Source organism: Dipodomys merriami, unplaced genomic scaffold (assembly GCF_024711535.1).
Source record: "Dipodomys merriami isolate MVZ:Mamm:240054 unplaced genomic scaffold, mDipMer1.0.p SCAF_35, whole genome shotgun sequence".
In the NCBI taxonomy this organism is placed as follows: Eukaryota; Metazoa; Chordata; class Mammalia; order Rodentia; family Heteromyidae; genus Dipodomys; species Dipodomys merriami.
The window spans coordinates 1,385,593-1,409,709 of record NW_027205048.1 but is presented as its reverse complement, the minus strand read 5'-3'; the positions used below and the strand labels follow the sequence as shown (position 1 = coordinate 1,409,709).

The window sequence follows — 24,117 nt, the reverse complement described above, 5'->3', positions numbered from 1 at the left end:
AGTGGAGAAAGAGCCAGTAATAAATATGAGCAAGAGCAAAGTGCCTTTCCCCATTGCTGCAACATTGGTACAGAGCTCTGTATGTGCTCACCGTACCTCTGGCCTGGACCTGTCTCACTTCACCCCACCCGCATCCATCCCATACTTACCTACCCACGGGCTTTTACTCTCATCTGAAGATACACAATACATTTCCCCAAGTCCAGATCTTTAAAAATGCGGGTAGAATAATCACCTGCAGCTGGTTTGGTCACGTGTCCACCCTGCCCCACACCAGGCATGCCGCGAGGCTGCTAGCTCCCTGTGAATTCTGCGTCTGCCCATGAAATCTATTCGTTTAAGGACTTCATGAATCCCTTGTGAATGTTCACATGGACTGGCTTTGAGTTTAGACCCACTAGAGAGTTTTATAAATGGAAAAGTGACAGGATGCGATTTCTGGCGATGTATGGTTTTTGTTTTGTTCTTCTCTCTCCCGAGTAAGGAAAGCACCCATCGCTGCCACGTGTGCAGACTTGGAGGGTGACTCCATGTCCCCACTCTCTCTTGTGGCTCAGGTCCCCTGGAGCACGTGCACCTGTCTCTTCCCTTTGTCACCACGAAAAACAAAGAGGTGAACGCAACTGCAGTGCTGTGGCCCAGCCAAGTGGGCACCCTCACCTACGTGTGGTGGTACGGCAACAACACAGAGGTGAGCAGCCCCCCCTCCCGTCCCCCCCCTCAGTGATGGGAGCCCCCCCCCCCGCCCCTCCCACCAATAATGGGAGCCCACACCCCCACACGCACGCTGGCTGATGCACTTCAGGAACTCAAAGAGTTCAGGCCTTTGTTGAATGCCAGGACTCTTGTCAAGAGCACAGACAACTCTGCAGTGTTCTGTGCCTCCGACTTGCTGGTTTGCCCCCAACCTTCCTTCATTCCTTTCTAACTTCCCTCCCTCCCTCCCTCCCTCCCTCCCTTCCTTCCTTCCTTCCTTCCTTCCTTCCTTCCTTCCTTCCTTCCTTCCTTCCTTCCTTCCTTCCTTCCTTCCTTCCTTCCCTCCCTTCTTTCCTTCCTTCCTTCCTTCCTTCCTTCCCTTCTTCCTTCCTTCTTTCCTTCCTTGCTTCTTCTTGGTCTTCCTTTGAGCGCTTAAGTCACAGCCCAGTTCATGCTTGTTTGCATTGCAGCTACCTCAGGAAACTGTCCAAAGTGCTTCTCAGAGGAAGTCAGCACCAGGCTGCTCCAGTCTAACTAATGTTAAGCTTTGTTGTCCAGGTTGCTGAGTACCACTAAGATCTGAACACATACTATCCTAGATACAAAAACTAGTATTAAATTTGGATCAATGAAGACTTCTCCCCACTCCATTTCCTCTGATTTGAGTGGCTTTTTTGGATTAGCATAACTGTATGACTTGAGGAAGTTGTGCAAAAAGAGAGATGTGCGTCCTACTAGGACACACGGATCCTAGGACCCGAGGGCAGTGAGGACTAATGATTTCCCAGTCTTCGAATCAGGTGTCTCACTCCCAAGGAACAGGCAGATTGGCCTGGGAGGAGAGGCCCTCTGCGTCCCAGGCCTTCAAGCCCAGGGCCGGCACAGACAGTCCCACTGTGGTGAGGCAGGGTGGCCTCCCTGTGCTGACTTTTGCTTACTAGGTTGGAGGCTTGGAGCCGGGAGCTATTTTAGCCCCTCATAAGCAGCCCTCCCCTCTCTTTGCCCTCTGCTCCAGCCTTTGATCACCTTGGAAGGAAGCATATCGTTCAAATTTACCTCGGAAGGGATGAATACCATCACAGTGCAGGTCTCTGCAGGCAACGCCATCCTGCAAGACACGAAGACCATTGCGGTGTATGGTGAGTGCCAGGCTTTTGCCGATCCGCCCTGTCCTCATGCTCACATGAGATGGCCCAGTCTAGGGCAGTGGAGGATGTCCTGGCTCATGGCCTTCACTTCAGGCACGAGCGCCTTGCTCGTTAGGGCAGAGCTGAGGTCAGCTTAACCCTTCCCTGGAGAAATGCACATCTCCTCCAGCACAGGAGCAGAGGGGTCCCAGGACCTTACTGGGTGAAGTTGGTCTGGTTCTTGGAAAGGAGATGATGTTCTCACTCACCACAGGTAGGGTCAACACACTAGTTCATTCACCTGGGCTTTTGGTGGTATTCCAGTAATCAAAATCAATTATAAAGCAAATAGCTAATCCTGAGGCTTGTGTGTTAAAAAGTTCGTCTTGACGGGGAATTGCTCATTATCTGAATATATCTCAGTCTCTTCCACAAATCTGTATTAACTTAGCAAAAGGAAAAAACTCCCCTCTACTAGACTCAAAGCTAGATTGCATATCGGTTTGAACAAATGGCTGCACAGACCAATTTTGTTATCAACTGGGGAAAATGGAATATGGCCAGAGTATTACCTGGAAGGAAATTTTACTGAACTACAAAGGTGGAATCATTGCTTGAAAATGAGAGGAAAAACGGTTTATACAGATTGATTGCATTTTGGTATTTTTTTTTCCTATGCGGAAAGCTATTTAGACAGATAAGAACTAAGTGTTCCTTGCAGATGGTAAAAATGTACATGTTTATTATTAATATGGAAGTGGTACATATGTATCATGGGAAATTAAAATTTGTAAACATGAATTCAAAATTACATAAGGGATGTTTAAGCAGTGCAGAGAAAAATAAGAAGAACATGGGAGGAAATAAGGATAAGAGTAAAAGAGAGTAACGCTTTTGTTGAGAATTAATGGATTCTGTGGAGATAATTTAGCTCTTGCTTAACCTTGTGGCTATCAAGGTGTGGTTTTCATTCTTTATTTTGCTAACTTGACCTTCTTAATCAGAGAATAACTTTCATGTCACTTTGAAGAACCCAAAAGCCTAAGGTACCTGCTCTAACCATGCACGGCTAGCTTTGTGTACAATTTCATAGTTTCTCCTTCCTCCCCAGTAAAGATGTTTGTCAGCCTCAATAATGAGAGGAAGTAAATCAGAATTCTTAGTTTCCTGAATAGGTCTGGTCAGTGAGATAATCAGGTAGTCAGAGTGGCTATGCATAATGGGGAGAGGGTTGGCTTTTCTCTCCTTCCTTACTTTTCTTTTTTTTTTTTTTTAAATACTTTATTGTTATTATAAAGGTAGTGTACAGAGGGACTATGGTGACATACTTCAGGTAAAAAGTACATTTCTTTTTGGACTATGTCACCTTTCCCTCACTCCTACTTCTTTTCCAAGTCTTGGGATTACATTTAATTTTTGTAGCAACAACCATGACACAGGGCAGGTTACCTTACCAGTGACTTATGTATTTATTGGCTGTGCTGGGGATTTCACTCAGGACTCAAGACTCAACCGAGCTCCCACAATGGAGCCAGGCCTCAGTCCTCTTCGTTGTTTGGTTTTATTTTTATCTGTTTGTTGGTAGTTTGTTTTTCAGGGAAGGTCTCCCAATTTTGCTTTAACTAGCCACAGACTGTAATCTTCCTATCTCTACCTTTCAAGTTGACAGGATTACAGGCTTCTGCTACCATACTAACTATCTTTTACAGAGGTTAAATAACTTGCCCAGCTGGTGAGTGGTGGAGCTGAGCCTGCAACCCAGCCTACGGTTTGAAACCCACTGGACTCTCATTTTCTTTTTCTCTGGATATTTCTTTCCTTTTTTAGATAAATTCATAAGAACTTGACAAAGATCCTCCAGGTTTGGTGTATGGGTAATCACCCATACACCACAGAATCACAGTCAGAATCTGAAATCTTAAAGGCATTTGGGCATTTCTGGTTAAATCCAGTAATTTTACAGATAAGAAATTTCGATGCAACCCTGGAAAGCCACTGCCTCAAAATCATGCTGCTGTTTGTCGATTGACCAGAGAATCTTGATGGTGGTAGTGATAGTAACTAACAGTGATGGAGGCCTAACTGCCAGCATCTGCCAGGATCTGCCCTGGTACTCAAGATATGCAATCTCTTTCCCTGAATCCTTAGAGCAGACTTACGATGAAAGTTCTGTCCCTGACCCATATTGCAGGTGAGAAAACACAAGGATAAAGAATAGACTATAATAATTCTGAATCCAGTAGTGCTTCTATGCACTTTCTCCCTTTTACTCTTCATGCTTCTTTTACTTTATTTTGTTTTACCTTTTTTTAATTTTTGAGACAGTCTAATGATCTTGCCAGTCTAACCTTACCTGATTGTCCTCCAGCCTTAGACTCTAATGCTGGGATTACAGCCATATGCCCTAGCACCTGGCAGTTTGGAAGTTCTTCCTCTTTCTTCTGTCTTTTTAAAGACATTGTCCCAGGGTGATTCGCCCTACACGAAGAGAGGAAGTGATCACCACGTTCTCATTAAAAGTTTGAGAAAAAGAAAGTAGTCTTTCCCCTCTCCTAACCCAATTTCTGAGGCACCATCATCCTTCGTTCATCTTCAGTCACGTGAATGAACTCTTCAGGGTAACTTGAAATTTCTGATGTCGGGCATAACTTGATGAAGGAAACTTGTGACATGCAGTGACTGAGCATAACTGAAAAGAAAGGCAAGAAGGTTTTTAAATGCCAGGGTGACCTGGCAGGAAAGTGCTAGTGGGCATTCTAGAGCACCAAGAGTCATCAGTCTGATATGACCTTTTGTGTTAATTAATTGCAATTTAGGGAAATTAATCTCCCGCCTCCCACAGAGCCTAGTAGGTCAGGACCTGGTCTTTTCCCGAATGCTGATTATATTTCAAAGCAATCTCCCAGCTACTTCCAGTATTCCTAGATTCACATCTCGAAGGAACAATGAATTTATAGTTGCAAGTGATGTGAGCTAGTGCTTTCAGAAAAGGGAGTTGGTGGGAACAGGGGTACAGAGACAACTTCTACAGTTTAGCCAAAATGAGGGCAACAGAACCAGCATCAACAAGAGGCCAGTGCCTATGCAGGAAGCTGAGGAAGGTAGGCTAGTCTTACCAGCACACATGCATGCACGCACACACAAATACCTTGCTTTCTTGTTGTTGTTACTTGGTGCTTGGGCACAGATTTGTTTTTAAGAAGAAAGAAGGAAAGAAAAGGAAGGAAGGGTGGGAAGGAAGAGAAGGGAGGGAAGGGAGAGAAGAGAGGAAGGAAGGAAGGAAGGAAGGAGGGAGGGAGGGAGGGAGGGAGGGAGAATATAGAAATATATGGGATATAGGATTCATTTCTTAACGACAGCATAGAGGACCTGCCAGTCCTCATGCCAACATCCCCTGCTTACCGAGTACATTCAGGTTTGACATCTCTAGTGTTTCTGTCACTCAGTGGCTGTGGAGGACCCACCTTCATTTGTTTCCTTTGGAGAAGATGAAAGGTACAGGGAAGTAAGGATTTTATGAACTGCTGTCTTCAGAAGGGAAAAGTTCAGCATCCATGGATGAACCTTTGATGCTGCCCTTTACCAAACTGCTAGCTAATCTATATTTCATTATTCTCCATTGCACTGAATCAATGATGTTCAGGAGGTTGACCTGTGAGTGACTCATTCAATAGTCAGGATCTGAAAGTTTCACTTTTAAAATGGAGCAACTGCCATAGATACACACATTATCATGTAAGAGTCTTCAGAGTGTGAGTTTGATAACTTGTTAGGGTTGTTTAGGGAGTGCATGAGTGGGGTTTTATGCTCCCTGAGCATATAATTGGCATTGCTGATGTCACTTAGCCCCTACTGAAACACAAGGACATACTTAAAGCAATGTTGACTGACTGTGTGAAAGCATCAAAATGGGGAGTCTTCTTGTAATCATTTCTTTACTCAATAATTATTTACTAACTAAATGACTCAGGGATAGTCATCAAAAACCTATCTCTTAGACACAATCCCAAGTTTAGGAATACAGAGCCTTTCTCTTCATTGACCTTGTATTTCAATTTGGAGGATATGTGAGAGTAAAAGTAGTTAAAACTAAGGGACCTGGGGTGAGGGGAAGAGCAGGAGTCTACCCGAGATGGGGAGGTCAGAAAGAGCTCTCCAAGGAGAGAATGAATGAGGAGGAGAAGCTACTCATGACGCCATGTGGGCCAAGAGAATGTTGGCAGGATGGAGCAGCAGCGGGGAGGCCTAGACCTCTGAGCACAAGGTTTACAGGACACAAGGTAGGAAGGGAAATCTATACCTAAGAAGGATGTGGTAAGAGACTGCATGTTGTTCTCAATGCAGTGCATTTTCCTGTGTTCCTGGGGCTCTGAAGGTCCTTCTTGTTCTCACTGGGCCCCTCCCCATTATCTCCCACAGAAAATTCTGCTCAAGAAATCTTTGCTGATTTAATCACCATCCTACTTCCTGAGGAGCCAGGATAATTTAGGGGCTATGGAGAACATTAACGAAATAAAATCCCTGACGTCAGGAGCTTAAATATCTCATTTGATGAAATTCAATGCCAATGAAAGACAATAGAATAATCACAGTACTAAATGTAATCATGCATATAATCCTATGGTATATATGTAATCCTAGAACAATGATTATTCTGCAACCATGTAATGATGAAAGTGTGTGCAAAATATGGTAATACCATGAGAAAGGACAACGTGAAGTGTGATGATGAAGGACAGTCATTCAGGGAGAATGTTCAATGTTTTGTAGCTGGGTATCGGCATTATCGGCAAAGGAAGAAGTGAGTGATAAACCTTCTCTGAATTCAGGGTCATGAGACCACTTATTGTCTATGAATGCAAAGTCAAGAACTAATGAGCAAGGGCTGCACAGTTAGGTGTGGTCCAGCCTTGGGGACTTTGATCTAGAAAATGAGGAGCTAGGGACGTACACCAAGAAAGGGATGTGAATTTCTTTTTTTTTTTCCTTGAATGGTCTCCCTGGTAACTGAAGAGGGAAAGAACCCTCTATGAGAGATTTGCCTAAAATACCAAGTTCAGACTGCTTGACAGAACTATCTGAGCTGTAGTAATCTACCTTCTGTTGCATTGTCAGAGGAATTCCGGTCTCTTCGCTTGTCCTTCTCTCCAAACCTGGATGACTACAACCCAGACATCCCTGAATGGAGGAGAGACATCAGCCGTGTCATCAAGAAAGCCTTGGTGGAGGTAAGTGTGAATTGGTTCTTCTTCTGTCTCCATGGCATCTCCTCCCTGTCCTTGGACAGCTTCTTGGGAAGGGAATCCTTGTGCAAAAGACAAGCAAGAAACGGAGCCCAGGGGAAGTCAGATTAATACCCAAGTGGGTCTTGTAGGGGTGAGGCATTGTGAGGGTGGAATCACTCCCATAAACTTTATTCTGCTTAGAGAAGGAGGGCATGGACATTTGTGATACTTACACAGCAAGTTCATGATTCGGCCACTGGCAAGGGTCCTGTCAGCTTCTGTACCTAATATGGAAGTAAATGCAGGATAGGTGTGTGAGTGTAATTTACAAGAGCACCCAGGATTCAACTCCACAGCTCTGAAGGTACAAGCCCAGTGAGCACTGAGACAATGATAGCTAGTCACACAGAAACGTAACCAGAACATAACACAGAAATGTGGAACTGCTCTTAAAGGTATTTATCTCTCATCAAACCCTTGATGAGAGAAAAATTATTGGCATACTTGTATCTTTTTCAATAAGGTAACCAAGGTGTAAAGAAGTTATGGAACTTTCCTAAACTCTCTTAGCTAACAGGTAACAAAGCTCCATAATTAAATTGAAGACCCCGAGTCTAATGTCTGTGGTTTTCCAATGAGACACAGCCCACTAAGCTTCTGGAGCTTTGTGGAAGAATTCTAAGGCAGTGTGATTTATGACGTTGTTGAAGATGGCCCTGAAAATTGTTATAGTTACACCTACCCCAACTACTCCACTTTCAAGAGTGAGTAAAGATATGGGATTGTTGCATTTGGCACTGTTTAAACTTGTGCCCCATACCCAGGAAATCTGAGATGAGCTGTTTTCCTTGTCTTAGCCCAGTTAGAAAATCAATCTATGGTTTCTTTTTTGCTTTGCTTTTCTATTCTTCTCTCTTTATATGTTGGAACTGGAGCTTGAATACATTCTCACATTCTCTATCAGCCTTGTCTGCTCGTGGCTGACTCTACCATTTGAGATGCTCAGATCTCAGCCTACTGGACATTGAGGATTATAGGCGTGAGCCACTGGTGCCTGGCTTCGATCTAGGTTTATATCTATATATTTTCTGTTTCCAAATACAGGGTGCCACTTAATACAAATCAAGGATGGAAAAGAGGCACTAAGAACAGCCCTGCTCAGAAAAGAGATCTCATTTATATCTAGTGTCCTGGCACCCGCATCTCTTTCCTAACAACCTGGTTTATATGTATTTAGTACCTACAGTATTTCAGACCCTGCTCTCACTGCTTTGTATCATTTAACACATTTTATATCAAAATAGTTTTATGATGTGTACTATCTGCAAAACCATTTTACAGGTAAGGAAGCTCAGGTAAGAGACATTCATCATTTGCCCAAGGTTAATGTAGTTAAAAATCAGGTTCTGAAGTGAAAACCACCAAGGTTATGCTGTTGTAGGGTTTTTTTTTCCCCACACCATTGCAGTCTACGGATACCTTCTTGCCTTTTGAAAAGGAGAAACAGAAATGGATGGAACACTAACACAGAGGGAGACATGTGCCATTTCACCACTGCCTTCACAGTTGTCAGCTTGTACCACATTATGGATGGCTAAATATGGATAGACTAGATGCCTAATGCAGTGTGGTTTTTGACCCTTGGTGCTCTCTGTTCTCGGTGGAAAAGCTGGTCTCTCTTTCCCAGTATGAAATAGATAAATTATAACCTTCACTGAACTCAGTACCTACTTACTTGCGTCGGCAGTAAGCTAAGGGATCTACCACACAGCTGTCCAGCTCCTCCTGGTGATTTATCAACCAGGCATTAGCTCGGCAAGGACTAGCCTTCTAGACTAATTTCCTTTTGCCCTCACTGGTTAGGGATCAGATGCCCTGGGCCGTCAGTTTTCCACCAGCTGTCCAGCACATTAGAAACAACTGCTCATCACTATTTCTAGGCTGCTACATATTATAGTCAGTTCCATGCATAATAATTGTGTCAGCTCAGCACTCCCGAGGCCAGATGCTGGAATGTGTGATGGGAGAGAGGATGATTCCTGAGTCCCAAGAGGCATTTCATTCAACCTCTGATCTCCCAACATCCCACATATGTGTATATATGTATGTATATATAATCTCTATGTATGCGGATTACATGTATTTATGTATATATAATTTACATTTATGCTTATGTAGAGATTATATACACATATACAAAGATACATATGTTTATGTAAAGATTATATATGTGTGTGTATATAAAATCTTTAAGTAGTTGTACAGAGGAGTCACCATACATAAAAGCAGTTTTCTTTACTAGTGTCACCTCTATCAATTTTCTTACCCATCCCTCCCAGCCTACTCCTTCCTTCACTTTTCTTAACTTTGTACATTATTCATTGAATGTTTTACTACATATTCCCCATCTTTTGTAGTCAGTGTCCTATGTCCAAAATAGATCACATTATTAGATGTATGCTGATAACCCCTATAAGAGGTTCAATTTAGAGTTGGCTTATTTTCAGTTTCCTTCCCATTCATTTGGGGGTAGATTTTGGCATATAATAACTTGTTTCTTTCTTTACCAGATTACCTTTAATATTGACATATGAAATTCCCAACTGGTTGTCATTCAAAATAAACATTTTTATGTATAATGAAGATAATTTGAACTTAATCTCTGAGTTGGAAATCTAGCAGGGTGATAGGACCGTATGGGCTCAGCTGTACCAGAAACTGCTGTGAGGTGCAGCGCTAGTGTGCATGCAGCACGAATTACTGCTGTCGTCTTCACAGTGAAATCAAGACTCATAACATTTACAATCTAATCCAAATAGCCTGAGCCACCATCTAACCTTCCCGTATCTCCCATCTTTGTCAGGCTGAAGAAAAGTCCTACCACTCAAGACCCTATTCTTTAGCTGTTGCCTTTGGCTGCCCTTTTCTGGGCCATATTGTTTTCCAGTGTGGTTCAAGATCACGCATAGAGGAATATGTCTATACAAAATCCTGGCCTACTAAGCCCAATTTAAGACAATTCTGAAGGTCCAGTCTGTCTCCTCAGAGTGGTCTCCTGATGGTCAGTGGGCAGCTCAACTCCAACCCTTGTCCATGCTTGCTTCTTTCCCTTCATTCTCGTAGATCTGATTCCTTAGCATACTTTATAATAAGTATCCTGCATGCTAAACTCAGTCCTCTACCTGAGACCCTTAGCCCCTAATGTGCCTTACCCTCTATAGCTAGGCATAATAAACAGTTCTTCAAAGGGTTGGAGGAGTTGGCATAAAGCAATATCACAAAGTTACTTTGTTCAGTGTGAGGCACAGGGGAAAAACGCAACAAATAGAATTATTATTACTTCAAAATAAGTATTTTGGAGCTGGGTGCTGGTAGCGCATACTTATAATCATGTTAGCTCCTCAGGAAGATAAGATCTTGAAGATTAAAGTTTGAGGCCAGCATGGGTCAGAAAGGTCACAGGAATCCAAAATAACCAGCAAAAAGACAAGCTAGTATAGCTGCTCAAGTAATAGAGCCCCAGTTGAGCAAACTCAGGTACTGGAAAAAATGGTCCAGAAACAAGCAACTTCTTTGGAAATCATGAAAAACACACAATAATAGTATAATGTGTTATAATATAGTACAATGTAATAATATAATATAATAATAAGATGATTCATGAAAGAGAATGAGAGGTCTAACAGTAAATGAGAGACGGCATTCTGAAAGAGACAGACGTGAGCAAAAACACTTGTAGGAAAAGTCTGAAATCTGGAGAAATTGAACACTATTTCTTTTGAATAGAGCTTACTATGCCTGTGTGTGTTGTGGGTTGTTGGTTTGGAAGAGAAAGGTGGGGCCATGTTGCTCAAGGCTCTACGTAGGCAGCGATCCAGGTGGCAATGAGAATGATTGGAGAGGGCAGCAGGGTTGGTGTGGGACTATAGGAAGGTAATTCTGGAAGGAACTATTCGCCTCCTGGAGAGGGAGAGGCCACTGTAAAACTTGAGAGAAGTACACATCCAGATTAAGCAATGATGTCAATAATGGGTGCTTAAGCAGGAAGAAAGCAGCAGGCTGATTGGTACGGAAGTTGACTTGTGAAGTTCTTACATGGTGACTCGCTATCACGGGGGAAGGAGCATTGTGTCAGAGGTGAACATGAGGCTTCTAGTTTAGAAGTAATTGGGAATCAGGGAAAGGCCTGCCTCGGTGGCTTAAGTGCAGAATGAGAATGTTAGTGGTGAAGATGAGTTTTTTTTTCTTGACAGTTGTTTGAAGTCCTGGTAAAACACTCCAGTGGTGTTCTAGTGGCAGCAAAGGAGAAATTAGGATTATAGCTATTAATTCTGGAAGAATTGGCATCCCTGGGGAGAGGTTTCTGCAGTAACAGGAAACTCAGTGTGCCATGAGATATCCTCCTTGTACTCCCACTAGCCAAGCGGTTATGGGGTCCTGGAGCTTTTAGGGAAGTCAGCAGATGCCCCCTAAGAGTTTAAGGTATGGGGACATTTCTTTGTTATGTGATGAGAATGTAAGCAGCCAATTGAAGAATAGCCACAGAAGGCTGATGATGAATGACAAGGCTGAGTAAGGCACAAGGGGCCACTGATGGACATGAATGAGTAATGAGTCAGAGGCTACACTCTGTGCTGGTCCACATGCCTTCTAGGAAGAAGGGCTAACGTTTGAAGTCCTAGCAGAAATGTCTCATGTATAACTAACTTTATTCTCTGCATGGATCACTAACAAGCCAGATTCTGTTCTTATCCATGTTTTCTATGTAAAGAAACAGTATGGGCAGAGAAGATGAATGACAAGTCTCACCGTGGCAGGGCAGGGATGCACTTGCAGCCTGATGCTGGCTCTCATTTCCCTGGATGCTGGACTGTCCAGGCCCCTGCTGTGACAGTTCCCACCCTCAGACCTCTTCATCTGCTCCTGCCCTTCCCTCCACCAAACACCTGGCCCCTTATCATCCTCTGCACACGACTCATCTAGCTTCGCCGTCTCTTCCTCAGGCCACGGGAGTTCCAAGCCAGCACATTCTGGTGGCAGTGCTGCCTGGTTTACCCACTGCCGCTGAGCTCTTTGTTTTGCCCTATCAAGACCCAACAGGAGACAACAAAAGGTCCCCAGAGGACCTGGAGCAGGTGAGTCCCCTGGGAAACATTTTCAGTATCTCCCTTAAATCGGAGGTGCCCACGTTGCTAATCTGATCACCACGCCAGCTCTAGGAATCCAGAAACGACTGGTTCTTTGGAGTTCTTTGACTTTCTGCTCCTCCATTTCTTAGGCACCTGCTGGTGACCCTAACTGTCGCTTTACCAACACACTCATTTCAGATTGCATACAGAAGCTGGAATTATTCAGACCATGGAATAGGTCACACTGCTCAGGATGAATTCACACTGCTTAGGATGAGTTTGGTAAATGTCTGCATACATACAGACATGGAAAATGTATCCAATATAGTAAGTGAAAGAAAGAAACAAAACAACACAGAGAAAAGGAGCTCATTGGTAGTTTTACACTAGTTACAGTGGCATGATGGTCAAAGCCCTCATATGCCTAACTTTTTTTTATAAGGTATAGTATTATACAAATAATTAATCCTTGTTTCACTACTTTATCAAGATGACTTGATTTGTGTTTGGAGCATTATCTCCACAACACCTCCATTGATTTTGTGAAGGCACACCCTCTCCTCACTGCTACCATCTTCTAGAATATTAGTCTATGGCTCAGTGCAGATATATAGTTGCACATGTACATGTGTTGCTCTTTCTCCCTCCTGTCCTTTGGTCATCTCAAGTTCTTGGTCTCCTATTAAATTCAAAAGTCTTTCCTGTCTTTGTTGTTTCTCACCTACTCAGTTATGCTGATCTGTTGTCCTTTTAGAAAATCTAATTATTTTTGTCTCTCAGTTCTGCCATGAACATAAAGACTAAAAAAGAATTCTTCTCATTCATGAAATAAATACTGCATATTCCCCTCTGAGTATTTGAACCATTCTAATTTACTTTAAATAAACCCATAATCTGGTCCTACAATCTCTAGTCTTTCAAAGTGGCAGGAGAAACTGCAACAAATATTAACCACCACCCCAAGTTGCAGCCATTGTTTATGTGTAGACATAGAAAATGTCCAACATATGGAAGTGGGCATGGCTTGCAACATTTCATATCATCTCCTTTCAACTGCCATTTGTCTCTCCTGATTCATCTTTCTTAATTTTCTTTGTGTGCATGTAGTGACGAACATAGCTGAACCCTATTTGCTGGTGGAGTAGAGGGAACGCAGGCAGCTGGTCACCTGTTCAATCTGCATCTAACCTCTCCCTTCCCAATTGCTCAGTTCCCCATTATGTTCCACAAATCATTACCTGTACCAAAATCATTGGGAAAAAGTGATTTATTTTTTGTCACACTACTGCTAAGAATTTAGGGGAAAGTAGATGCTTATCCAGGATCTTTTGTAGGTGTGAACATTTGCAGCAATTCTTTCTCTGGGTCTGGTGAGCCTTGTTCGATGAAATCTCGATCATAATCATTTCAAGGATGGAAGACGGTCCAGATTAAAGGACAGCTATTTTCCCAGATACCAGATCATCTGTGTATCTTTATTTCCACTAGTTTCTCCCTAAAAAAATGTAATATTTCTACATAACAGGAAAACCCTTCTAAAATAGAGATGTATCTTAGATTGACTGCTTATTTTTTCTGGACTTGTTTTCCTTCATCCCCTCTCTCTTCTCTTTTGGGAAAGAAGTGAAATTATGAGCTCATCTAATTTAGGAAATCCAGAAGTATATAGAGCTCACACATGGATGAAGTTGTAGCCGTTCAAAATTGTCACTAAATCACTCCCCTCTCTCCCTCCATGTTTTCCTTGTTACCACATTCAAAGCCTGTCTGAGAATGAGCTAACACATACAAAGGCAAGGATGGCTACAGGAAGCCTCAGGTTTTCATTAGTCAGATTTGAGTGTCTAGAATGAGATCTCACCAGTCCAGTGTGGGTGAAGTGAACGTGTTAGTCAGTTGCTACGGTCATGGAGTTACAGTGCTGTCAATGGCAACTCAGATAATTTAATATCTCCATGGATCCTGGGTTTGGGGAAGTCCTTTCTGAACTAACTACTAAGAGAGAAGAATCCAGGATTCTTCACAGGAAAAAACATACAAGGAAGGGAAAGGAACGCTGGGACAGGCAAAGCCAACTGACTTGCACTGTAATAAAATATGGAGACACTTAAAACAAATGCAGATCCACAAAAGTAAATCCCTGCAATCAGTGAAGGACTGATACTGTCCATTCTCCTTTGCTGTGGACCATGCAGAATCTACAACAGGAAAAGCACTGGGATACTGGCTGTAGGGGTCAAAAGGGTAGAGGGCTAAAGCCTTAGCAAAAAGCTCCTGGCTCTCCTCCCTGAGCTTGCTTTGAAAGCATACGCAAGATACTGGCTGGATCTGGCTATTTTGTCTGCAAAATAAATTGATAATTCCTCCAGGGTAAGTCCTTGACCCTGTTATGAAGATGATGCAGCTGTGTTCATCAAGTGACCTCTGGCTGGCTGGGTTCCACTAGGCTTACATTCAGGTCTCCAGGGAGTGATAGAGGGCTCTCTTGCTTTTAGCAGCCTCTTCAAGGGGGAAGCATTGTGCTGAGACCAGCTTAGAGCCTTCCTCTGAAACAGGGAGGGCTCTGCCTTCTCTGAAGTGAGGAAAGGCCACTTATTCTAGACATGGGGAGTCTGTATGCATGTTGTCTTTCAAAATCCTTAGAGAGAATGAGGACATTTAAAGAGAACGAAAAAGGACAACGGGAAAATGATGAGCACCAACAACGGTCCTCCTCTTTGTCTGCTTGGATTACGTTTCACAATGGACAGATGCAGAATTCAGAAGTCCAGAGGAGGAAGGGAAGGCAGGGCTGCACAGGAGAAGAGGGCTGGCAGCGTTTCAGGAAATGAAGGATTCACGATGAGATGTAATTGACCGCGTGAAGCGGTTTTCTCTATGCCCACATCATCTTCCCTGGCAATCCTGAATCTGTAAACATTGTTATTTGCACTATTAAGATGCTCTTGAGGATCTCCCTGGGGAAAGGAAGGTCATCAAAGTGGGAAAACTGCAACTGACAGAAAACTAGGTAAGAATTAGGCCAAAAAGAATTATGCCAGAAAGAGACAGATTGAATGTTGATGAAGGGCAATCCAAAGGAAGCAAGGACTTATTACCAATTTATTTCTTCTTGTACATCATCCAGGACACTTCTGTTAGCATTGTAATCAAGCTGAATCTTTTCTGCTAGGAAAGAATAGGATCAAATAAGCTAGTTTTAGCTAGAATTTAGTTTTTGACCCTATGGCTTCCTCATGATTTAATCTAGAAATTCATGTGGGATGAGCTGGGATAGAGCTTCCTTTTTTAAAACAAACAGCTTCCTCAGATGCTAGTTGGAGGGATCCTTAGTAATGTGACATGCACAAAATAGAGCAACGGGGGCAGCTCCAAGGTCATCCCAGCTCCAAGGTCAACCAGTCTCTACACTTGGCACTAGAGCACCATTTTTTGTTCATCAATGGTTGCATTTCTCATCCCAGCTTTGTACATAAGCATTAGTAATTTTGACTCATAGTCACTGATAAACTTATCGAAGTTAATTTTCAATGTATGTCTTTTATTTTACAGTGAAAGTAGGAGTTATACTGTGGGGGGAGGGACATACAAAGCAACAAAGAAATAATCTTATAAATGCGTTAGAAACAAATGCATGAAAGAAAAAAAACATTTAAATACATATCTTAGGGTTCTTATCTTGTACCCATTCCTAGTCTATGTGTTTTATAAAATAAGCAAATGCTCTGTTGATGTTGACCTTCCATGTTGTTTCCTCTGAAGAATTTTCATTTCCTTACTGATATTCTGAGTTTGGTGTCCCATGATGATTTCAGTAAAAATGGGGCAGAAGGTGAATATCACAGTTTCTGGCTAAGTATTTCTCTCTCTCTCTCTTTCTTTCTTTCTTTCTCTCTTTCTTTCTTTCTTTCTCTCTTTCTTTCTTTCTTTCTTTCTTTCTTTCTTTCTTTCTTTCTTTCTTTCTCTCTCTCTCTCTCTCTCTCTGTCTCTCTCTCTGTCTCTCTCTCTCTCTCTCTCTCTCTCTCTCTCTCTCTCTCTCTCTAACTTTCTCTCTCTCTCTCTGCCTTGTGTGTACATGATGGTATTGTACCTATGAGTTTTTTCCTGCTTGGCAAGAGCCATAGATCTTCTGCAAGCTGTGAGTTGGGAACAGACTTGATTACACAGCATTTCCAATCTGAAGAATTCAGATGCTCACAAACCCTTGAGAACTACTTTCCCTTCCTGTGACATAAAGAATAGAAATGTTTGGAATGGCCATTCTACCATTTTGGTTCCCTGTGTGATCATAACGAGCTGGATACCTACAGCAGATATGATTTTTGAGTAGGAAACATGTCTTTGTTGAGTCCTTTGTCATTGTTACCTTGATCTAACTTAGCGGATTCTAACTGCTAGTATCTTTATCTTTTGTGAAGGACGCAAGGAGAATTGGCATTCTTGCCATTGTAGGTCTCTCTCACGACATCATTTTGAAGGTGGCTTTTCTAGGATTTGTAGTGAGTCTCCATAGTCCTTTCAAGTGGCCATTTAAATGAAGTGGGGCTGCATCTGAATCATAGACATAGTCTACCAAATAGGCCAATACCAGGAATAACATGTTATTTCTTTGGCTATGATTGTTTAGCTGAAGTAGGATGGGAAATGGACTGTGTAGGAGAGCAACAGACAAGAGATGACAGTATTAAGGATAAATGAAATTTGCTAAGAAAATGTCCTTTTCAGTGGACAGAAAAAGGAAATGATTTCAACTTGCTTCATCAGGTTCCATCTTGCAACAGTCACACATTATTTCACTTGAGTCCTTATTGTGCAAGTGTCTGTTCTTCTCATTCAGGCTTTTACCATAGTTCTCTGTACATAGCAGTTTATGTTATTATTTTCATAAGCAAGACTCCCTCGGCTATCACAAATTGTGTAAGCTGTTGGGAAGAAACTTGAAATCCTGAGGATGGTGTTAGGAATTGCCTATTGCTGCAGTCTTTATTGGTCAGTGACATTGGAGATGTTGTTTTAAACTTGTTTTATTTTACAGATGAATCAGAGAGTGGAGATAATGAAGAATATGCTATGTTTTTAAACACTCTAAATCTACTCAGGCAGATCTATTTTTATATATCTTAGAACACTTAATGCACAGACAATATACTTCAAAGTACATGTTGCATCTCATGATTACTTGTGTAAGTGACATGATAGACATTTAAAATATTGTCAAAACCTAAAAACACTGTCATACTAATTTCTTGGAGTATAGCAGTACATGGTTGTAATTGGGACTATTCTTGTATGGACTATAAATTTCATTTAGTATTGTTTATATTTATATATTCTTTTCTACAGAGTGCATTCCTCACTGAAGATCCTTTGATCTAAGTTAAACACATGAAACATGATATCTGTTACCAGATCATTATTAAGCATAGCCTGCTTAGTTTTTTTTATATAATACAGATAAAACCAGTAAAACACTTCTGTAAAGCAAAACACATCTGGGAAGTTAATTATTTTCATAAGAGACTGGACCGGAGATTATAAATTAGAAGTAGACTGTTCCTGATGAACTTATTTCTTGGTTTAGTTATTTATATCTCTCACTTAAGGGAAAATATTTTCAGGGATAAGAAATAAATTTTGCCTCACCTGCTTGGAAGTGGGAAGGCATTCTCTTGCAAATATATAGCTCCCTTTTACTCTGTGTGATAGCATCAACAAAACAGGCTAATTTCATAGTTGCTTCAGAAAAGTATTTCATATTTGGTTAAATGATTTTGCCACTACATACACATGAATACATGCATGTGTGTGTGTTTGTATGTAGGTATGTGCTAGATAACATATATAAATATTTATAACAAAACATATATATTATGTGTAGAATATATTTATTAGTGCATATTTTAGATTGTGTATATAATGTATATATGTACATTAATATATGTATGTGCACTCCATAGCCTTTGGAATGAATCTACACTGAAAACTAATTGTCAGATTCCTACCAGTGTAAGAGCTAGAGAAAATGATGAAACACATTTAATACTGTCTCTTTTAGAAATCCATTCTTCTCTAAAGTTGGACTATGCTGGAAGACTGCTAGTACTTAAGAAACATAATTTCTTAGTAGAGAGAGCAGAGTTGTTTTTAACAAGTTGTAATGGTCTTGTTTTCCTGCAAAATGATGTTATTTGAGAGGCCACCCTTGCTCTGGATTCCAGGTGTTCAGACACAAGATGAGGAAGGTCATCTGCATTTCTCTTGCTCAGCAAAGAAGTTCATATTCAGGACAATTCAGTTCCATTACCAACCATGGACTTCTAGGAGTGGTTCTGCTTCAAAACTAAGTCACCAGGCATGGTTTAATTATTAAAAGGCTCACAGGTGCCATTTGGATACTCAGTGGAGAAAATTAAAGTCAATAGAAAATGAAAGAAATAAGGAATTTCAATTCAATAGCAAAAGATGGTCAGAAAGCATTTAATTTGGCTTCAATAACCCATCAAATAAGCATGAAAATAATGATTACAATACACAACACACACATACTCATGCATGCATGCACGTGCGCGCGCACACACACACACACACACGCAGAGCAAATCAATGGTACCAGATAAAAAATAAATAGGAGTGTGATTTGATCTCAAAAGTATAAGCAAACAAAATACTTTTTTAGGGCTGGGAAGTTGGCTCAGTGGTAAAGTGCTTGTCTCTCATGCATGAAGTCCTAGGTTCAATTCCTCAGCACCACATAAGCAAAAAAAAAAAAAAAATCAAAATACTTTTTTAACTCTAAACAAAAAAGAACAAATTTTTACAATAGCTCTACAATATAACTTTATGACGTTTCTACTCAAACTAAGATCTGTGTCCCATACTTAGAACTATATTCCATAATGCAGAATCTCATGTATATATACAGTAAACATGTTCCAGCAAAAGAGCTCTTTAGATAAAGTCCATGTGAGACAGGGATTAGCCAAGCCATTACTTAAATTGTGACTACACTGTTTCAACTGAATAATTTATTATAAATATATAAATATAAATTACAAATATTGATCAATAAATGGTCCAAAAGCACTTATTCATAGAAAGCCACAGAATACAGTTTACAGAAAGAGCAATGTAAAATAAATGTATATGCTGTGAATACAAGGGGCGATACTGATTAAAGTATAAACCTAAATGGGAATATAACAATGAAATTTCCCACCCCCAATATAATTAACATAAGCTAATGATACAATGCATATAGCTTTCACTAGAATAAGTGACTTCCATGTAACTATTCATTCTAAGTATTTATGTACAACAAGTAAACCCTAAAAATAGGTACAACCTTTCTAAGCTATTGCAGGGCAACTTTTAAGAATTATACTTATAAATTGATTTGTTGAATGGTAACTATTTTGCACAACTACTTGAATATAATAAAAATATAATTTTTAAAAAGTAGAATATATCTTTTTTTACTAAGATTTGGTATTATTTTGTAGCAATAAGGACATAAAGTCATATCATTCTTTAAAATAATTACATCCACATACTTTAGAATAAAAGAATCAAAATTCTGTAAGTCATATATGTACATATCTACACACATATGTATTTATATATAATATTTACAAGTCTAATTATAGGGTGTCTTGGTAAACACAGTAAATATGCATGTTTCTTCCTGGTCATTATAATGATTTTGGTGGCATTAAGTAACTCTTATCACTTCTTTCAGATATCAGAAGTACTGATCCACAAGCTCAACCAAAACTCAGTGCACTTTGAGTTGAAGCCTGGAGTTCAAGTTCTTGTCCATGCAGCACATTTGACAGCAGGTCAGTTTTCCTTGTTCCACAGCTCTAGATCATGGCTTCAGGAAGGAAAAATTCCCATTTTCTGTTTCATTCAGTGTATCAGGGCTAAATGTTAACCACTGCAAGTCATAATAATTTGGGTCTCAGATCTTGGCAGGTTGCTTGTTTCATATGTCTGCCTCGATGAGGAACAAGATGAGTAAGAGAGGAAAATGATACCTAGTTTTCTGGGGTGGGAGGTCAGGGTAAACCATCAACAAATCACTTAGATACATCTTTTTACAACATAACATGTTGCATCTCAACAAAACTCCTGGAACATTAACCTTTTAAATATTTTTTACAAGTCTTTCTACACAGCTGTATTTACAAATCATTCATGTTATGAGAATTCCCTTTATTTACATGTAAGGTAATGTGGTACCTGGTACAGAAAAAGACATCAGGCTCTTGAAGGCACCAAATAAATGATCGACGAACTGCCATTCCCAACACCTTCTTCAGGTTTGCTGGCAATTCCTAGAGCAGCCTCAGGACTAGAGAAAGGCCAAGCAGACTGGACATTAGTCTCTATTCCTCTTGGATTGCCTTATTAGCATTTCATAGAAAAATATTAACAATTTTCCAATTGCCTTAAAAGCTAAAAAAAATTCCTTGGTCATAAATGTAGCATATGGAAGTGACCCCTGGAACTTGCCTGGATGTGTCATCTGGACTTATCTAAGTGTGCTCTGAGAAGCCATGGAGACATTTGAGAAGAGGCTTACCTATGTAGGAGCTCATCATCTTCTCTCATGGTAGAAACACTTGGTCCCTTTGAGTTTATAGGGTGAAACTCCATGTGGCTTATGTTATTCCATACTGAATTGTGACTGTGAAGCGAAGTGGCCAGATTTTTCCATTTGTGATGTAAACATTTGTCTTTATAATATCTATATAATAAATGAATTTTCAGAAAGCAACCCTTTTAAGTCTTCGCCAGAAGCCTCTCAGATGTGGAGGGGAGACAGAGCAGGCCCTGGGCAAGTTAAGCCGAGAAATAGCTCTGCTTCTCCAATTCTTTTTATTTAATTTAATTTAATTTTATTTGTGAACATACTGTACAGAGGGGTTACAATTACATGGGCAGGATAATGCGTACATTTCTTACCAAGCATTGCAGCCTCCTCCTTTGTTTACCCTTCACATCTCTTCCCAGCCTCCCCCCTTAATGCTAGAAACTTCCTTCATTTCAACCTTCTCCTTCTCCCCATAGTGTTCCTGCAGTACTTGTTATCTTTTTGGTTAAGTTACTATGTCTCACATATGGCTTACATTGTTTTGATAAATTTCAGCTGTTATTTCAAATTTCTGTTGGGTTTAGCAGTTCACAGGAGTAAAATGCAAACACTCCAGAAGTAGGAGGATTAAAGTACAAGTTCTCTTGGGAAGATAACAGGCTTTTCAGATTGAAAGTAGAGATTTTAAAAGTGGGTTATTAGTTACTTGTGACTGGCTTGGACCTTAGCCTGGTCAGGAACCGGATCCAGCAAGGACATCAGAAGACACCCAGGCAGTCATAGCGAAGTGAACGGCCATTCCTTATATGCATGAGAGGTTTTTTTATCCTGTGGGTGTAAACTCCATATGGCAGGGAATAATACAGTATTTAGAAGATTGCTTTTTCTACAAATCTTGTTTCTAGTTTATTCATGGCTAAGAGTTTGGGTTCAGATTAGGGATTCTGGGAAGAATTGTTGAAAGAAGAGAGGTATGCTACTGGGAATCTCAGCATAAGGAGATTTCACAGACTTTTGCCACAGATATGTAGGAACTAAGGGCACAAAACCAACCAAAAGAAAAATTGTAGATCTAGGCTAAAGTGGAATCTGATTCTGGTCCAATCTGGAGAGTGAGAAAAGATCGTACTGGCAGCCATGGTGTTTATGTAGCATGCTTTCATATTGCATTTGACAGTAGGCTCTTTTGGCAGTTACATTCCAAACCTGATCACCTGGCGTTATAGAGATTTCTGTTGTGGCTTGATAGTCTTGATATTAACTTAGTTCGTTCCAGTGTAATGACTAACAAATGCCCAAACCTGATAGCATATCGTTCTTAATAACTGACTATATGGTGGATTCGATATATTTTCCATATTTTTAAAGTTATTTATTTGGACATCACATTGTCATACCCTTTTAAGTCTACCAAAACACACACACACACACACACACACACACACACACACACACACACACACACACACACACACACACAGGGATTTTTCTTTTTTTTTTCATAAATAGATGCTTTAGTACTTTAGGTTCAGGTTTGCTGGATTTGATATATTTTCCATATTTTTAAAATTAAGTTGAAGTGAACAAATTTGTATGTGGATAGTTTAAAGAAAGGAGGGTGGGGGAGTCTGGAGTGAATGAGAAATTTAGCAGAAGAAGACCTTAAGGGCTTTCACCCCAAATCCCTTTCTCTTCCCACACTTCCTGCAGGAAAGAAAAATTAAAACAAAAATTAGAAAAGGACCATTGTTTGCAACATTTCATGTCTCATAAGCAAGATTGCTAAAACCTTCCCAGGGACCATTATAGCGACCGCTGCATTCCATTAATTGCTTAGCAGATGTTCAGCAGCCTTATTTTAAAAGATGTTTGAGCCAGAGTATGTTGCTGATGAGAGAAGCAATGCATAATTTCCCTGGTCTCTAAGGGAAAACAACTGTCTCCTTTCAAAAATTTACTAGCCTTATTTTGTTTTTCAAATTCAGTTCACTGTTGCTTTTATGGAAGCACAAGGTAAGTATTTGCAGATACCTGAATAGCATTAGATGACTGGATTTTTCTTGTCTTCCCCCCTACATGTTCTATTGGGAAACTCTTTAACTTTCTTTTCTAAGCTAAGCTAAAGTTGGAGTGACGTCCTTGTTTGTTCTCATACATGCCTATGCTTCTCGCATACTATATAAGTCCTTTTGAGGGCATACCGGCTCTTGCCAGATATGTTTCTGAACACGGCTAAGGAAAAGATGGATTTGATTGTGTGAGAATCAGGAGATACTGAGAACCACATTCTTCTGCTGTGAAGGATGGTCACAGCCTTTGTCTTTCCTGATTACTAGCATCCATGTTTGATAAACAAAAGCCATGACATCGTAGAAGAATCCAGATGGTTGCGAAAGAGATTAGAAATTGACCCAGCTGGGAATAGGCTGGATGTACTCCTGTCTAAGGGCAAAGATACCTTTGCCTGTGCTATTACTCATGATGGTCCATCCTCTAAATCTATTTGTATTCATTTTCAAACTAATTTTTCAATATTATTGTCTCTTAATTTCTTTTATTTATTTATTTTTTGTTTATGTGGTACGAAGGACTCAAACCCAGGGCCTCATGCATACCAGCCAAGCCTCTAAGACTAAGCCACATTCCCAGCCGTGTTTATTTTAAGGATCAACTCAATAACAATATTTGATACCTTTCCAGAGAGTTTTCCCTGAATAGCGTCTTCTCCTTCTCTGAACTTACATATTTTTAAAAAATCTGAATCTACCTGACGGTGGTGACCATGACCCTCACAATCATCAGTTTTAAATCAGTGTCTGTCAGACAGTGGTGACCTTGGCCATTGGATTGTCATCACCATCTTCATCACTCCTATTTAACATGGTAACATTTCATGTCATCTTTACATTAACTCTGTCATTGCATTTAGCAGAGAACTGGAATGTATCAGGTTCCTACAGAGTATTGCTTTTACAAATCATTAGATATGTAATTAATACATGCCATTAATTATCATCATATAGTTTAAGAGTGATGATGTCATTTCAATGAATTTTCTTATGACACACAGGGAGGCTTTAAATCTGAAGCAAAGAATTTAATTTCTGTAAGCATTTGTGGAAGAACAAATCTGAGCTACTAAGTAAATATCTCCAAAATGCCAATAGTGTTTGATTGCCCCTAGCAAGTTGATATTTATCCAGCTGGACTGTCCATTTCAAATTTACTATATCTTATTCCCCACATAGCTCTAGGCCTCACTGTTCAGTTTTGCTCCTAAGCCTTTGGCTTCCCAGGGGATCTGAAATGGATTAAGATACTCTCACTCACTGTAGGATGTATAAACA

The 24,117-nt window shown here is 40.5% G+C and overlaps 1 protein-coding gene across 5 annotated transcripts in view; it reads left to right on the top strand.

Moving 5' to 3' along the window:
• Sorcs1 (sortilin related VPS10 domain containing receptor 1) overlaps positions 1–24,117 on the top strand; it is a 477,489-nt gene that overhangs the window by 438,858 nt on the left and 14,514 nt on the right. For all 5 annotated transcript variants that reach the window (XM_069987934.1, XM_069987933.1, XM_069987931.1 and 2 more), the window contains exons 20-24: positions 558–691; positions 1,712–1,835; positions 6,939–7,051; positions 12,052–12,183; positions 19,913–20,012. In XM_069987934.1, the coding sequence (XP_069844035.1) occupies positions 558–691; positions 1,712–1,835; positions 6,939–7,051; positions 12,052–12,183; positions 19,913–20,012 (603 nt within the window). The remainder of the gene's footprint in view (positions 1–557; positions 692–1,711; positions 1,836–6,938; positions 7,052–12,051; positions 12,184–19,912; positions 20,013–24,117) is intronic.